The following is an 18,178-nucleotide window of genomic DNA, read 5'->3' on the forward strand; positions in this document are numbered from 1 at the left end:
ACGTGAACACGCGGGGACGTGAACACACGGGGACGTGAACACGCGGGGACGTGAACACGCGGGGATGTGAACACACGGGGACGTGAACACGCGGGGACGTGAACACGCGGGGACGTGAACACGCGGGGATGTGAACACGCGGGGGACGTGAACACGCGGGGACGTGAACACACGGGGACGTGAACACGCGGGGACGTGAACACGCGGGGACGTGAACACGCGGGGGACGTGAACACGCGGGGACGTGAACACACGGGGACGTGAACACGCGGGGGACGTGAACACGCGGGGACGTGAACACGCGGGGGACGTGAACACGCGGGGACGTGAACACACGGGGACGTGAACACGCGGGGGACGTGAACACGCGGGGACGTGAACACACGGGGACGTGAACACACGGGGACGTGAACACGCGGGGGATGTGGAACACGCGGGGACGTGAACACGCGGGGACGTGAACACGCGGGGACGTGAACACGCGGGGACGTGAACACGCGGGGACGTGAACACACGGGGACGTGAACACGCGGGGATGTGAACACACGGGGACGTGAACACGCGGGGACGTGAACACGCGGGGACGTGAACACACGGGGACGTGAACACGCGGGGACGTGAACACGCGGGGGATGTGGAACACGCGGGGACGTGAACACGCGGGGACGTGAACACACGGGGACGTGAACACGCGGGGACGTGAACACACGGGGACGTGAACACGCGGGGGGACGTGAACACGCGGGGACGTGAACACGCAGGGGGACGTGAACACGCGGGGACGTGAACACGCGGGGACGTGAACACGCGGGGACGTGAACACGCGGGGGATGTGGAACACGCGGGGACGTGAATCTCAATGTGGACACTAGAGACACATTAATACCAGGTGTAAATGTAATCAGGTTAATGTGGTCAAGCACTATCCGATTGCAATCTGATCGCCCAAGACACATTTTAATGCCAGGTGAAAATAGGGTCTCAGGTCGTCAGTCCTGTCTCATTTAATCCCAGAATGACCCAGCCGATGAGCTGGCTGTGATTGGCCTGTCTGTTCAGATGAGAGGGCTGTGATTGGCCTGTCTGTTCAGATGAGAGGGCTGTGATTGGCCTGTCTGTTCAGATGGTCACGTGGAGGGTCACCTGGAGCGGAGCATGGATGTATTAAAAGAACTGGATAGGGGACGAGCCACGCCCACCCATGCATTCGGACGGAGGCTGCTCACTGGCGCATGAAGTCATCATGGGGGGGTTTTCTTCCTGGTTTTACTTCCTGACCATGCGGCCCAAGGCGAAGTGCGCATGTGTGCCATGACGTGTTCCATGACGTCTCTCACCCCTCCCACCCATGGATGTATTAAAAGAAGAAAATACCCCCGTATACGACCCGGCTTCTGAAGAAAAAGTGCCCCATAAATAATGATTTGATAATTAAAAGAGTCGTTTTATACTTTGAGTGACACCTGGAAAAAATTCCCCTGGGTTTAACAGCTGCCGGGGTCCCCATGCAAGTGGATGGGAATTTTCCTTTCAGGTGCTGCATGGCGTCACGTGACTTGCAATACAGAGCTTCGCCACCATGTTCAAATGGCTTCACAGCCCGCCGCTATTCCTGGGGGCTTGGAGCGGAGGGCAGCAGGACCACAGACACGAAAAACCCTTTCCCACATTATTAACATGGCCTTGCCAATGGACCTTTCTCTCATCAAAAACACGTTTCTAAAGTAGTTGTACATTCAAGTGGCCATGTATTCATATGGAGTTTGATATGTAGATTGTTAGACATATCTATTATCTAAAATAATTCCACAACACTAGGTGGCGTTCGCTGAAATGAATGTCCTTAGTCTCCCGTGGTCAGACCTTCCATAAAAGAAGGGTCTGAAGTCAGCATTCCCGGGTTTTGCCACACGGAAGGCTGTGGTAAGCCTCTGATTGGCTGGGCTGTTCGGGAAGTCTGGCTCTCTGCATGCATCATTCAAAATAAATGTACCGCCCCACGAGTTGCGTCATGTAAATAAGGAGGTCCGTGGTTGGTCAGTTCAAATGTTTGTCACGCATTTTGTTTTGGTCTCAGCAGGCGGTTCTTAACCACTTGTCAAGAGTTGTGCCCCAGATGTAGATATGTATCTACGGCTGGTTACTGCGAGACTAGAATATCCTGACAACAAAAACACCGGAAAGTGCATCAGACCAGACGGGACCGACTCAGGGCGATAGCAGCGGAGGGTGACCGACTTACGACACGGGTTGCGTTTGACGAGGTTTTTCAGTACAGGGTTTGACTCGTTAAGATGACTCGTTAAAATGTATGTTTTTCAATACAGGGTTCGAACAGGTTTCCAGGACACTAAAGTCACTCAACACTAAGTAACAGTAAGTACTTTCAACTCGAGGCAGCTGCAGTTTCCAGTTTCTGGGCAGCAGTTTCCTCGCTGTCCTCCAAACCAAACAGCGACTCGTTACCGCGCTCCTTTTCGTCTTCCATGGCTAATTAAACGGCGTGTTTTGGCTTTGCCAAATGCCTCATAATGGCTCCTCTGTGGTGTGGTTCCTCCAAGTCCGATCAAAGCCTGCTCTCATCTCCTCTGTGGAGTCGTTCCTCCAAGTCGGATCAAAGCCTGCTCTCATCTCCGGATCAGCCGAGCAGCAGCCGCTGCTCCAGCGGGGACAGAAGCGACGTGTGGGATTAATATGATCTCCCTGCTGTGAGGAGGTGAAGAGTTCAGCTGAGGACCACCTTCCATCTGCCTCAGGGTCAGAGCAAACGGCGCGGTGTGGTCGTGACCTTACAGTCCAGGGGCCGGTTGCACCAAGTGGTCTTAACTATGCCTGGTCGTAACTCCTACGTCAGTCTTAGTTAAGACCAGTCTTTAGAGTGGATTTATGCCTGTTGCACCAACAAGGCTTACGTCTGGTCTTAAATATGCTGGTCGTAGCAATGCGCGTCCATGTGAATTGCCAGGGAATGCACCCTGATTGGATGATGTTGCAAAAAATGTGCCTCGCGACCTGCTTGGAGCACTGTGCCACTACGCTCTATCAGCCACTACTGTAAAACACCCTCCCTCCTCTCACCCTCCCTCGCTCCGGGGGAAAAATGGCGGCGATTGAGCCAGAAAGACAGTCTGAATGAAATTGAATGTAACGTTCCCAATTCTATGTATTAAATTCTAAAAAATTAACGGCAACATTTTGGAAGGCTAAGCCACACAACTAGCTCGTTGTAATCTAACATCATGCTTCAAAAGATGGAGAACTGGCTGTGTTACGACGATGAGGGTAAGGACTCAAAACGGTCTCCGCTGACAAGACACGGAGATCTCTGTTACAGGCAGGCGCTACGCCTCCTCCTGACCAGGCGTAACTCTTACGCCTGGGCGTAGTGAAAATAAGGCTTAAGCCGTCTTGGTGCAACCGGCGTAGCTGTTAGGTCGTAAAGTTACGACCAACTTAGCTTAAGACCAGTGTAAGACCAGTTGGTGCAACCGGCCCCTGGCCTGTGAGAAGCAACGAGAAGATGTTACATCTAAAACTGATCCAGTCTGTGAATTTCACTTTTTAACACACTGGTTAGCCCTTTTTTTTGGGGGTCATCTTTCGACCATACAGTCTCGTGATACGCTGGCTAGGCAACTAAAACAGCTCGGTTAAGGTTAGAGAGATGGTGTAGTCATGGTTAAATAATGGCTCAATTCCACCACATTTTACAGCCCTGCACAGCCCGTCACCACTCGGCTCTACTTGCTTCAACCCGATGGACGTTCTGCTTCGACCGCCCTTCATCTGCCCCCACCCACACCTGGTCGTCACAGCGACCGCATATCTGCCCTCCACCCATGTTCTGAAATAGGCTATAACATAATGTTACAATTAAATCCATACACAGAACTTTTAAACTGTTTATGAAATACTGGTGCCTCTAAATTACCTACAGTGTGTGTGTGTGTGTGTGTGTGTGTGTGTGTGTGTGTGTGTGTGTGTGTGTGTGTGTGTGTGTGTGAGAGAGAGAGAGAGAGAGAGAGCAGTGCTGGCATGATCACAGTCCTTGATCCTGGCCTGAGCAGCCAGCTCATAGCATCACAGCATGTTGGGCGGGTGTTACAGTGTACATGGGCAAAAGTGACAATCGACCAGGAGAATGGATATCACTTTGTTGTTAGTCAAAACTCACAAGCGCTGCACGAGGGACGGGCGCGAGGGACGGGGGTTGCGCTAGAGTGAAGCCTCTACCCCCGCGGCCTCTCACCAGGCAAAACCGCGGCTTCACCAGGCGCCTGCGGCCTAGCGGAGCCGACGCAGCACTAACTACACAAGCGCTTCAGAGCAGCGGACTTTTGGACAATTGAAACCACCGCGCCGATTTTATTTCACCAGAGGCGAAGGCAGCAAAACAAAAGACTGATAGAAAAGCATAATAGAAGAGAAAAGAAGGTAAACTGGTATGCAGCGCTGCATTGACAGTCAGTAGGATATAGAGAGTAAACACGATTCTGCCTGACCAATCAGTCGCCTACAATGTTTTCACGTCACGGTATGGACCCGGGTTGACAGAATAGAACCCCGACGAGGCAGGTACTAAAAGTAGCCCAGCTCAGCCCCAAATCTAACCGAGCTGGGCCGGTTTATACCGGTGGGATGAGACCAAAAGTCGAGTCGAGCGGAGCGGGACCGCGCTACTAGCTGCGGTGGGATTGGGCCATTTGACAAATGTCACAGTCATCTTTCCAGCTTAATAAGTAACATGGTGTGGTTTGTCTTAGACCAGCGGTTTCTAAAGTGTGGGGCGCGCCTCCCTGGGGCGCGCAAGACAACTTCAGGGGAGGCACGATGTGAGTGGGAAAAATCACAGAGAAGAAAATGCGCAGCCAACTTGGCCATGCTGCACGCTGGCTGTGCAGCTTCCCCTGTGCAGCTTGTTTTAGTTGCAATGTCTCTGTCCAGAAATCGTGACCCGGTTACTAAGGCTGCTTTCGCAACTGGGGACCAGGTGCCCCGACCGAACAGAGGAGGCGCTAGTGCAGCGACCAGGACACATACCCTCATTCCGGCTTCCCACCCGCAGACACAGCCGATTGTGCCTGTGTGTGGACGGCCGACCAAGCGGGAGGTAACACGGGGGCGCGAACCTGCGACCCTCGTGTTGGTAGGCAGGGAATCTATCGCTACACTACCCGGACGCCGGTCTCTCTCTCTCTCTCTCTCTCTCTCTCTCTCTCTCTCTCTCTCTCTCTCTCTCTCTCTCTGGAGATGATATCAGACTTCATGCAAACCATCACTCATCACCATGGTAACCGGATAACACCAACACCAATTTACATAAACTGTGTTGTCAGCACGCGTGTGTGTGTGTGTGTGTGTGTGCTCACCCACGCGCGTGCGTTGGGTGCGTGCAGGAGGGGGGGGGGGGGGTGTGTGTGTGTGTCTGGTCAAGGTCACTGGGGTCACTCTGGTGTGTGCAAGCTGAATGAAGCTCACTCCTCCACAGTCACACAAAGTAGATTTGAGTGAGCCTCAGTCAGCTTGCACAGACAGGAGCGTGACCCCGTTGACCTTGTGTTTGTTTGTAGCTAACTGTCTGCTGGAGCTCGTGTGAGGAACAACATGGAGCTAACTGTCTGCTGGAGCTCGTGTGAGGAACAACATGGAGCTAACTGTCTGCTGGAGCTCGTGTGAGGAACAACATGGAGCTAACTGTCTGCTGGAGCTCGTGTGAGGAACAACATGGAGCTAACTGTCTGCTGGAGCTCGTGTGAGGAACAACATGGAGCTAACTGTCTGCTGGAGCTCGTGTGAGGAACAACATGGAGCTAACTGTCTGCTGGAGCTCGTGTGAGGAACAACATGGAGCTAACTGTCTGCTGGAGCTCGTGTGAGGAACAGCATGGAACTAACTGTCTGCTGGAGCTCGTGTGAGGAACAGCATGTAGCTAACTGTCTGCTGGAGCTCGTGTGAGGAACAACATGGAGCTAACTGTCTGCTGGAGCTCGTATGAGGAACAACATGGAGCTAACTGTCTGCTGGAGCTCGTATGAGGAACAACATGGAGCTAACTGTCTGCTGGAGCTCGTGTGAGGAACAGCATGGAACTAACTGTCTGCTGGAGCTCGTGTGAGGAACAACATGGAACTAACTGTCTGCTGGAGCTCGTGTGAGGAACAGCATGGAACTAACTGTCTGCTGGAGCTCGTATGAGGAACAACATGGAGCTAACTGTCTGCTGGAGCTCGTGTGAGGAACAACATGGAGCTAACTGTCTGCTGGAGCTCGTGTGAGGAACAACATGGAGCTAACTGTCTGCTGGAGCTCGTGTGAGGAACAACATGGAGCTAACTGTCTGCTGGAGCTCGTGTGAGGAACAACATGGAGCTAACTGTCTGCTGGAGCTCGTGTGAGGAACAACATGGAGCTAACTGTCTGCTGGAGCTCGTGTGAGGAACAACATGGAGCTAACTGTCTGCTGGAGCTCGTGTGAGGAACAACATGGAGCTAACTGTCTGCTGGAGCTCGTGTGAGGAACAACATGGAGCTAACTGTCTGCTGGAGCTCGTGTGAGGAACAACATGGAGCTAACTGTCTGCTGGAGCTCGTGTGAGGAACAACATGGAGCTAACTGTCTGCTGGAGCTCGTGTGAGGAACAACATGGAGCTAACTGTCTGCTGGAGCTCGTGTGAGGAACAACATGGAGCTAACTGTCTGCTGGAGCTCGTGTGAGGAACAACATGGAGCTAACTGTCTGCTGGAGCTCGTGTGAGGAACAACATGGAGCTAACTGTCTGCTGGAGCTCGTGTGAGGAACAACATGGAGCTAACTGTCTGCTGGAGCTCGTGTGAGGAACAACATGGAGCTAACTGTCTGCTGGAGCTCGTGTGAGGAACAACATGGAGCTAACTGTCTGCTGGAGCTCGTGTGAGGAACAACATGGAGCTAACTGTCTGCTGGAGCTCGTGTGAGGAACAGCATGGAACTAACTGTCTGCTGGAGCTCGTGTGAGGAACAGCATGGAACTAACTGTCTGCTGGAGCTCGTGTGAGGAACAACATGGAGCTAACTGTCTGCTGGAGCTCGTGTGAGGAACAACATGGAGCTAACTGTCTGCTGGAGCTCGTGTGAGGAACAACATGGAGCTAACTGTCTGCTGGAGCTCGTGTGAGGAACAACATGGAGCTAACTGTCTGCTGGAGCTCGTGTGAGGAACAACATGGAGCTAACTGTCTGCTGGAGCTCGTGTGAGGAACAACATGGAGCTAACTGTCTGCTGGAGCTTGTGTGAGGAACAACATGGAGCTAACTGTCTGCTGGAGCTCGTGTGAGGAACAACATGGAATGTGCTGAGACAGGAATCAGCCAATCGACATCGTCATTGATAAGTAGCAAATAGGGCTAAGGTTCAAGTCAGCCTGTGATTATGATAGAATAAATACATGAGAAGAAATAGGCTGAAGTGTGTGTATTGACAGAGAGGATGTGTGGTATTACCTCCCTGAGTTCCATACGACGAACTGTCTGGTGTGGCTGAATTGAATTTGCTTGGACAGACTGCCACCTGCTGGTTGACATGAGAATTTCAAGAAAACGTTCCAGACCCCAGAGCTGAGCTGATTTTCTGTCTCACAATAATCACAATGATTATTCAAGGCAAGGCAAACCGGGGGAAAGGGTTAAAAATAGGCGAAGAGTTCATTTGCAAAAACAGGTATCTCTGTTTGGATTTTTTATCATTTTATTTTACATATTGATGTATTGATACTGTAATTAATTAATTTTGGGTACATTTTTATTATCAATGATAACTATAACATATTCATCTGATAATTTTCACATAAATCACCTCAATAATGTTTTCTATGTGCACTCCAGGGAGTATCAAACAGATGTTGTTTGTTCATTTTAAGAATGGCTGTTATGCGCTCCCACTTATAGGTGTATTGTATTGAGTGTAACATCTCTCTTTCTCTGCCACCAGTTGCCTACCTGCTCATCTGCCAATCATCTGCCTGGGTTCAGCTGCTTTCAGTTACGCTGATTACTTCTAGCACTGATATACAGCAGCAGCTCGAGGCGTGCTCTCTCTCTCTCTCATTCTACTCCTGGTTCATGCTGGTGGCAGCAGCTAGCCTAGGTAAACCCAGCCCCCACGTGACCTGCTCTCTCAGTTCCCAGTCACTAGCCTAGTGGCCACCTAGTGACTGAGAGCAGGTCACGTGGGGGATGGGTTTACCCAGGCTAGGCAGCAGCATGGCCATCCCTGGGTTTGTTATGTTTATGGGTTCATTCCTTTGTATTTAATTTCTTTACTTTGGGGAAGGTTTATGGTCTCGCCTATTTTGTAGTGGTATTCGGTTTTACTGCTGTATTTTGTACTTGTTTTGTGAAGCACCAATACAGTTAAGAAAGGTGCAAATTATAAACAGTCAAACCAGACCAGCCGCACCCTCAACAGGAAGACAACGCCACGGTTAAAAAGAAGTCAAAACAGATTCTCGTTAACGTTCAACATTCAGAGTTTATTTATTTCTCGTCACATTCAGTGATTTTTTTAAAAAGTTTGTTAATCACAATAACTCAAAGACATGCAACAGCCTAGAGAGCATAGCTAACAGTGTTGACACCAACTGACATGCGTGCACATCCACGTTTTTCTGCGACTGAAATCATTTCTGTTTCTAATTCAATTCGACCTCAAACTGTTTTGCCCTTTTTTGTTGAATAAAAGTGTTTCATGTAACTGTAAACCTTTCTGCACTGCCGATCCTAAAGTCCTTCATGATCCTAAACTCCTTCATGATCCTAAACTCCTTCATGATCCTAAACTCCTTCATGATCCTAAACTCCTTCATGACTGCAAATTCCCATTATACTGTAGCAAGGAAGAACATTTGACTAATTGCTTGTAAGAATCCAACAAAATAGCAAATGATTCCTGCACTTGGTCAAATCTGACTTTTTTTGGAAGTTTGGAAACTGGTTTGCTGCCATTTCATGAAATAATAATAATAATAATACCACCAACAACAACAACAATAATAAAATCAAATAAAAGGTCTCAATATCAGTGCAGATGTGCAACAAACATGACGGACAGACATCGAAGAACCGCCTGCTCAAAATGTTGTTCATTTGGCTCACTAAATAATACAGAACATTGATCCTAGTCTTTTCAGACTCTCTTTCTACCTCTATGCACTGAAGGACTCCACGCATGGCCAGAAACACTCAACAGCTAAAATACTATTAATACTGATTACTGGCACAGTTGTGCGTTACAGCAGACAGACAGATTACTGGCACAGTTGTGCGCTACAGCACACAGACAGATTACTGGCACAGTTGTGCGTTACAGCAGACAGACAGATTACTGGCACAGTTGTGCGCTACAGCACACAGACAGATTACTGGCACAGTTGTGCGTTACAGCAGACAGACAGATTACTGGCACAGTTGTACGCTACAGCAGAAGGACAGACAGCTACAGTGAAGCGACAAGCTTTATTTCCCCAGGAGGACAGCATGGTGGCAGAATATGACGGCATATCAGGGCCATTAGAAGTCGTAAATCCGGGGCGGGTAGTGTAGTGGTAGATTCCCTGCCTACCAACACGCTGGTTTGCGCCCCCGTGGGTTGGGAAGCCGGATTAAGGGTGTGTGTCCTGGTCGCTGCACTAGCGCCTCCTCTGGTCGGTCGGGGCGCCTGTTCAGGGCGGGAAGGGAACTGGTGGGAATAGCGTGATCCTCCCACGTGCTACGTGGTGAAGCTCCCCGCTGTCAGGTGGAAAGAAGCGGCTGGCAACTGTGCATGTGTCGGAGGAAGCATGGTGCTAGTCTACGGCTCTCCCCACATCGGCAGAGGGTGTGGAGCAGCGACCAGGGCAGCAGGGGGAAAAATTGGCATTACAAGTACAATTGGGGAGAATAAGGACAGGGGGCGGGGGGTGGAGGGGCGGAGAATTAGAAAAAAAGAATACAAAAAAATACAAAAATTCTCTGAGGTTAGTGTGGTCAATTCACGAGAGAAAAACAATTTTTTTTACGGGATTTAAAAAAAAAAAATTCTGAGATTAAAGTCATAAATTTGTGTGTGTGTGTGTGTGTGTGTGTTTTGTCTGGACTGTCAAGATGTCTGCTAAAGTCATGTGTAAAGTGATTTGGCGTTTGAGTACAGTTATAATAAAATAAATATAAGCATAAAGACTTGAATGAGAATATGGGTTGGACTTGCACCTGTGACCTGTCACTTTGTTTTGTATCCGCACTGACACACAGCAAAGTGGAAGCTGGCAGAGAAGCTGGCAGAGTGCTAAAGCTCAGCTCTCTTTTGGGATGACATTTTTTTTAACGACTTGCTGAAAAACCAATTTCATTATTTGCAGCAAACTGACGCCAAGCTGTTGACTCCTGGAGCCGACTAAACCACGACACACACGTTACAATAAGTGACTCGTCTACAGCAGCTAGTGCCTAAAGTCTAAACCATGCATTAATCCTACTGAACCAACGACACGTAAAGTGACATGTACTGTAAACTGACACGTAAACCACAGAACAGACAGAGATTATGTTTCCACCAGGAGCCTCTCTTCAATTCTGGTTTAATACTTTGTTTTTAAATGAAAAGCAGTTTAGTGTTATCGACAGCGCCGCCGTGTGCTTTAGCTCTTAATCTGATTATACACAGGACATTAAGGACAACTTTATCAACTGACAAATATGTGACTTAAACCCATTGTTATAGACATGCTTTCATGTCATCTTTTTATCTTATTTTTTATTTCATTTTATCCTCAGTATTTATTTTGGTTTGTATCTATAGTAATGATTTTAATGTTGCTTTCTCTGTCTTATTCTCTGTTCCACTGCTTTTGAGTATTGTGCTTTTATTTTGACAGTCAAAAGCACTCTGTAAACTGTTTTCAAAGGTACAATATAAATAAAGATAAATTGTGGAATGTAAAATGTTTACTTTATCATTATTATTATTATTATTATTATTACTATAATATTTTTTTGTAGTCAAAGACACCTTCTAGAGGCCATCTGATAAAGTGCATCACCTCACGACGCGACAGATTTCTGACAGTCTGCAGTTGGAGCATCATCAAAACTTTGGGCTGAGGACAGGTCACCTGACACATTTTCTTGTCTCTGATTGGTTCATGTTGAAACCTTGGTGTCCTGCTGATGCATTGTTGTCAATGAGAAAATATTCAAAAATGTGCCTGTGTGTGCATCATCACCTCTAGAGGGGCAGAAGTTAGAAATATTTAATCTTTTAGCAAATGAGCGTCGTTTAGCATCAACCAGAGAGCCTGCACTTCCTACAGGCTTCTGATTGGTGGTGCTGCTGCTTGAAGAGAGCTTCCTGGTGGAGGCGGGACTCAGGGGTCAGCGGGAAAGCGTCACAGGATGCTCTCCCGCTCCTCTCCGAAGGTCACGGTGTCGGACGACACGGTGCAGATCTCCGGCGGGTCTCCGGGATTCAGCCCCCTCTTCAGGTGAACCACGCGCACGTTCTCGTTGTGCGGCCCCGGCTTGGCGCCGCCGGTGGTGCCGGAGCCTGGGGAAATGATGACATCGCTGGTGGAGGAGGAGGAGGAGGAGGTGGGGGTGGGGGTGGGGTTGGAGCCCTCTCCCTGCGTGCGGGTGCGGTTCCCCGGCTGGGCGTTGTTGGTGTTGTTGTTGAGCGTGACGTTGCTGGGCGTACGGTTCAGGTTGAAGCTCTTGGAGGAAGGCCAGCTCTCCTCGGGGCTGCTGGCCAGCAGGCTGCACTGGTCCTCCGAGCAGATGGACATGCGGGCGAGTGCCGGGTCCGCCAGGCCGCTGAGGCTGCTGGGAAGGCCCGGCTGCTTCCTGGCCTGGCTCTCCCCATCCAGCTCAATCAGGTCAGGCCGCTCCAGCTGAGACAGGTCAGCCTCCTCATCCTGCAAGGCAAGGCAGGTTTATTTGTATAAATTTATTTATTTTTATTTATTTATTTTATTCGTTTATTTGGATGGGACAGTGCAAAATTAATGAACACAGAAACCACAGAAACAGATAGTAAAACCTGGAACATAGTAAAAGTGTAAAAATTGCCGGATTTAGCACGAGGCTAATTTCCATCCGTTGTCCCATAAAACATAAAACACAAAAAACATAGAGCGTAAAACGTAGAACATAATAAAAACATACATAAAACATAGGTAGCAGCAGTACACTCTAAAACTACATAAAACATGAGTAGCAACAGAACACTCTAAAATACATGGCAGCAATTACACTTTGAAAAATAAAAATACATAATAATAATACACACAAAAAGAGAAGAAAAACATACTACCTGTGGACACATGACTGGTTTGTTTTCAGCCATTTTTTAAGTCCACCTTTAAAAGTGGCAAGGGTGGGGCTGTCCCTTATGGAGACGGGGAGACTATTCCATATTTGGCTGCCTTTTACCGATAGGACATTTTGACCAAACGTGGTCATTCTGCGATGGACCTTACAATCACCTCTGGTGTCTGATCTAGTGCCGAGTCCAGTGAGTCTATTTTTTTGGATTAATTCCTGTAGCGGAGGGGGAGCTAGTCCATGTAGGCATTTGAAGAAGAAACAGGCACTGTTTAAGACCTTGAGATTTTCAAAGCTCAGGAATTGATGTTGTTCCAGAATGTTACAGTGGTGGTATGACAAAGGTTTTCTAGCAAATGCCTTGATGGCTCTGTAATATAGCTGTTCAATAGGTTTTAAATGATATTTGTTTTTGTTTATTTTTATTGCACATTACATCACATTACATCAGTAATGGAGGTGTTCAGGTGCAGCAGAAGAGCTATTTCAAGAATCGCTATGCTGGCGAAACCAGTGGCGAGCAGGAACGGACTGATTGATGAGCAGGAAGAGATTGGTGACTACGGACGGCTTGGAAAGACAGCGGGGACCCAAACCACCTCCTCTGAGAGGAGGAAACCCAAAATCAAACGACAGATTGACTCATGGAGAAATACCCCCAAGGGAGCCCATGAGTGCAAGAGAATGAGAAGAACCCCAATCTGACGGACCAAAGCTGACAAAATTTGGCAACTGACAAACGGCTATGCAGATGTGGGAAATTCTGCATGAACAGCCGGGGGGACTCAAGATTCACCAGGCCCGGAGGGAATGTTTGGAGGAAGAGGTCGTTTTGCAAACGCACAGGTACCCTATCTGGTGAGAGGCAGGAGGAGGAGCCAGGACGGAAAAACCCCCTCAGAACCCAGAGCCTCCGTGCAGCACTACCAGTCCCTCTGGCGATATTTTTTTTGGATGATGGCGAAGGCTATGCGACGGCATAACCCGCCCCTCTCTGCCTCTGATTGGCCTAGCGTCAAACTTCCATCCAAACACATTCGCTTGGCTATCCTGCATTACATCTCTGTTACAGTCTGTGGTCAGACCGTCAGACTCAATGGGTCAGACTCAGACAGACAGCAGTTACGCTTGCTAGCCTGCATGAAAGACGCCAGTGTGTTTATGTTTTTAATATAGTCTATGGTTTATGATGCTGCCGCTACTCTTGGCAGTGCACGTATATAGCCTATAGACACACGAATTGATCAAGGGTGATATAAAACAGGGTTATTTACAGGGAACTAGCAAGCGTAACTGCTGTCTGTCTGATTCTGACGGTCTGACCACAGTGTAGAAAGAGATGTAATGCAGGATAGCCAAGCGAATGTGTTTGGTTGGAAGTTTGACGCTAGGCCAATCAGAGGCAGAGAGGGGCGGGTTATGCCTTCGCATAGCCTTCGCCATCATCCAAAAACAAATATCGCGTCCTTACTGGGGAAGGTCTAAATGGGGCACAGGCCTGCAAGAGAGCCGTTTTGGAAGCTGTTCAAGAGGACGGCGATAAGGTGCTCGAAACGTCTGCGAAGGAGAAGTGGATCAGAGGGCTGCAGGTGATCACAAGAACCATCATCATCACCAGTCTGGGCCTGGAGAGGTTTGGTGCAGAGGAGAAGAGGCCATGAACCAAAGGGCAGTGAAGGTCCACAATATCTGTCGACGTAAGTCCCTCAAAAAGCAGCACGAGGAAGCCGGCGAGCAGCACCGACCCCCTTGGCAGGGCTGCCGGCCATCTTGAGGAAAAGGGTGATGACGTTGCTCAGACGTGGTAAGGAGAGAGGCAGAAAGAGAGCCTCCTTTATAGCAAATCCCTTTGTCTGCTGGGGCAGAAGCAGAATGGGAACCTGCTCATTCACAACACCTGGAGCAGGGCTTCCAAACTCAATTTCATCCTGAGCCACATCAGCATTATGGTTGCCCTCAAAGGGCTGGGTGTAAATGTAACACAACATACAGCACATGTATCTAGCCTACTTGATATCATATTTCATAATTGCCTTCACTTGCAGACTGCTATCGCCAATTTAATGGATAACTGAAGAATAATTAAAAAAAATATAAAGTTCATTAAAGGGCTAAATGGAATAAGACAAGTATAAAACACTGGACTAAAGTCACATTTGAAAGAAAGTAAGACAGGTGCAGATGAGTGTTGCTCTACCTGCAGTGAGTGGTTGGGCGAGCTCTCGTTGGAGCGTACCTGCAGTGAGTGGTTGGGCGAGCTCTCGTTGGAGCGTACGTACCTGCAGTGAGTGGTTGGGCGAGCTCTCGTTGGAGCGTACGTACCTGCAGTGAGTGGTTGGGCGAGCTCTCGTTGGAGAGTACGTACCTGCAGTGAGTGGTTGGGCGAGCTCTCGTTGGAGCGTACGTACCTGCAGTGAGTGGTTGGGCGAGCTCTCGTTGGAGCGTACCTGCAGTGAGTGGTTGGGCGAGCTCTCGTTGGAGCGTACCTGCAGTGAGTGGTTGGGCGAGCTCTCGTTGGAGCGTACCTGCAGTGAGTGGTTGGGCGAGCTCTCGTTGGAGCGTACCTGCAGTGAGTGGTTGGGCGAGCTCTCGTTGGAGCGTACCTGCAGTGAGTGGTTGGGCGAGCTCTCGTTGGAGCGTACCTGCAGTGAGTGGTTGGGCGAGCTCTCGTTGGAGCGTACCTGCAGTGAGTGGTTGGGAGAGCTCTCGTTGGAGCGTACCTGCAGTGAGTGGTTGGGCGAGCTCTCGTTGGAGCGTACGTACCTGCAGTGAGTGGTTGGGCGAGCTCTCGTTGGAGCGTACGCCCGAGTCGGACGAGTCCTTCTTGTCCAGCATGGCATCGGACAGGTAGTCCTTCCCCTTCAAGGCAAAGGCAACTTATTTGTATATCAGCACATTTCAGCAACAAGGCAATTCAAAGTGTTACATTCAAAGCATTGAGACAAAGTGAAAAAGATCAAATTCATATTAACTCATTGAGTGCCAGCCACTTTTGGAGAACGGACGCTCCCAGTGCCAGAGTTTCAGAGCGTTTTCAGTGATTTCTCGAGGCCCACAGAATATTGTGTGATATTACTATGTAAACACCGAACACGCAAAAAGAACAAGGAGACTCTATTGTATCATTAGCAAAAAAAAGTTTATTGATACCATTTTCCGTTCTTTAGTTATCAGCCGGAGAAGATAGGTCAAAAACAGCAAAAACAGGCATTTCCATCTAGAAGCTGAGATATTCAGCCTTTTGTGAAATGAAGCATTTCAAGCACATTCACTGACTCTAGCTAATATTTTCTGATGTAGTGACGTGGTGTAGTTGTGTGCTGCCCTGCGTGTCCCACCCCCCTCTCCCCCCCTCAGCTGCAAACTCCTCCCCACACTAGTAACACACAGCCTCACGCACCCAGCGTCTATTTTCGGAGTGCTTTTTGTGCGCCGCCTCCCAGGCAGCGCGACACGGAAAAGCCACACCGGACTGCAGGGAAAGGTTTGGCTTTTCAGTGTCGGCTGCTGCTTTTCTAGCGGCTAATCATGTGGAGAAACTATGCTGACAGACAGACAGATGCAGAGGGGCTCAGTTGTGGGAGCGGATTGACTGCTGTTCGCAGGCACCGTCAGCTGCAGCCAGAGCAATCTACATGGCTCTGGGCTGCAGCATGAGCGGTTTCTCTTTGATCACGGGGCTTTTTCAGGCTGTTTTCCGGACCTTTCTCTAATCTGGAGAGCACTGTCGCCACCTGATGAGTCCGTAAAATAGGTTATACAGCTTCAATAGCTACAATATTTGTACAGGACATACATAAGGCTTTGATCCACGTCCCACCGTCAAAAAAGGCAATTGACGACAGCTATCGTCATTGGCACTCTACGTCACTATTTACATTGACGACAGGCGTCGTCAATGGCACTCAATGAGTTAAAGAAACGGCCCGGTGACACTGTCAACCAGTATACGATTAAGTGTGCGTGCCTTACCTTCAGGGCCAGCGAGCCTCCAGGGAGTTTGGCCTCCGCTGCCTTCTTCGCGTCTTTCAGCAGAGGAGCGTTGTCCGACTCCTCGGACTCGTCGTCGTCGCTGGTCAGCTTCTGGTAGCGCTGCTGCCCTCCAGCAGCCTTCAGCTTCAGGTCAGCGGCGCCCTGGAACAGCCCTGCCGAGGACTTACGGGTCAGCAGGGACTTGGAGGAGCCGTGGTCGGCCTTCTCGTCCTCCTCCGTGATCGGGTCCAGAGCTTCGGCGTTGGAGGCGAAGTCGGCGGTGTCGGGCGCGGCGGGCTTGGCGGCGCTCCTCTTGGCGTAGGGTTTGCGGCCGTCCTGATCCCCACCCTCCTTGGTCTTCCAAATTCAAGATTGAAGATTTGATCATTTATTGCCACGTCAATATAGTTGATAGGAATCTACCTTGGTTCACTCTTTTACAACAATACTATCGCACAGTGATACTCAAACTCGCGGCCCCGGGGGGCCAGATGCGGGCCCGCGATAGGGTGCAGAGTGGCCCCACGACCATTTTCCACAAAATTGTCAGACTAAACTCTGGCTGACTACCCCCAAAAACCTACAATCCGCTACTGTAGCCTACAGAAAAAAGAATATGAATGTTTGTTTGTTTGTTTATTAACTGGCCCCTAGCCTCCGATCATTATACAAAAGTGGCCCCCGGACAAAGCAAGTTGAGTTTCCCTGCTATAGCACCATACAATATACACATACAGTAGACAGCAATATATACCACACAGAGGATTTACATTTATGACATAATACCCCCCCGCCCAGTATCTAGCACATAGTAAAGTGTATGCTGTGTTAAAGTGCTAAGTTAAGTATATAGAGATAATTCAGTGCAAGTTCAGATGCCTGATGGCTTGGAGGTAGGTGCTACAGCTGACCAGAGATGTTCTACACTTAATGCTCCTGTATCTTCACCTGATGGGAGGAGATTGAAGAGGTCACATGCCGGATGACAGGGATCTGTGGTGATATTAGGCTCGTTTGAGATGACTGCCGCCTCGCCTGGAAAGCAGACGAGAGCAGGCGAGCACAGTCAGGCGAGGCGTCAACAAGTCGAACACCCCCGACGGCACTAACTGCTGCTTTTCTTCTTCTACAGTTTGGTTTAACAGCGGTTTGTAAACCAATTAAAACATGCATTAGCGCCACCCACACTCACTGCTCAAATAACACAGCCCTTCAGATTCCTTATTTTTATTTTAATGTAGGCATTCCAGGTGGTATTTATGTAAAATATGGAGTGACAGCTTGGAATAGATATAAAATTGAAGTTTCTACACTTTCTCGTCATCCTCTGTCATCCACAGTCGGGCGCAGTTGGTGGGGAGCAACTGCGGCGCCTCGCTCCAAATCTGCGCCCGCCTCGCTCTCGCGAGAGTCACGTGACTCACGCAGTCGGGCAGGACGGAGCAAGTCGGACAACTTTCTAACCATCATGCAACGGGGCAAGCAAGGCGCTGGTCGAATCTGCGCAGAATTTGCTCATCTCAAACGAGCCTATTTTTAGCCTTCATGATGCAAATGAGGGAAGGCTACAACCAATGGTTTTAAATGCTCTGCCTATCACCTTTTCAAGCCGAGTCGGAGTAGTTGCGTCACCAGACCAGACAGGAAACACTCTCAATTACAGATCTATAGGACTGTGGGTCGTGGCTTTCTGACTACTTCTTCAGCTGCCGCAGGAAGTAGAGTCGCTGGTGGGGTGTACCGACTATGAGACTGGTGTTAAGATCTCATGACCGGGATTCATGGATAGTAGTCCCAAGGAACCGGAAGGAGGAGATGGTGTCTACAACTTGACCATCTTACTCAAATCAACAACCGCATGAAGTCAAAAATCCGT

At 49.3% G+C, this 18,178-nt stretch overlaps 1 protein-coding gene across 1 annotated transcript in view; it reads right to left on the reverse strand.

The window, feature by feature from the left end:
- Positions 1 to 11,399: 11,399 nt before the first annotated feature.
- Positions 11,400 to 18,178, reverse strand: part of kidins220b (kinase D-interacting substrate 220b) — a gene marked incomplete at its 3' end in the record, with an annotated part of 139,192 nt that continues 132,413 nt past the window's right edge. Inside the window, exons 29-31 of the mRNA XM_083643338.1 lie at positions 16,303 to 16,659; positions 15,094 to 15,189; positions 11,400 to 11,921 (exon numbers count right to left, since the gene is read on the reverse strand). Coding sequence (XP_083499464.1) covers positions 11,400 to 11,921; positions 15,094 to 15,189; positions 16,303 to 16,659 — 975 coding nt within the window. The remainder of the gene's footprint in view (positions 11,922 to 15,093; positions 15,190 to 16,302; positions 16,660 to 18,178) is intronic.

This window comes from Poromitra crassiceps (genome assembly GCF_964638095.1).
Source record: "Poromitra crassiceps genome assembly, chromosome: 9".
Lineage (NCBI taxonomy): Eukaryota > Metazoa > Chordata > Actinopteri > Beryciformes > Melamphaidae > Poromitra > Poromitra crassiceps.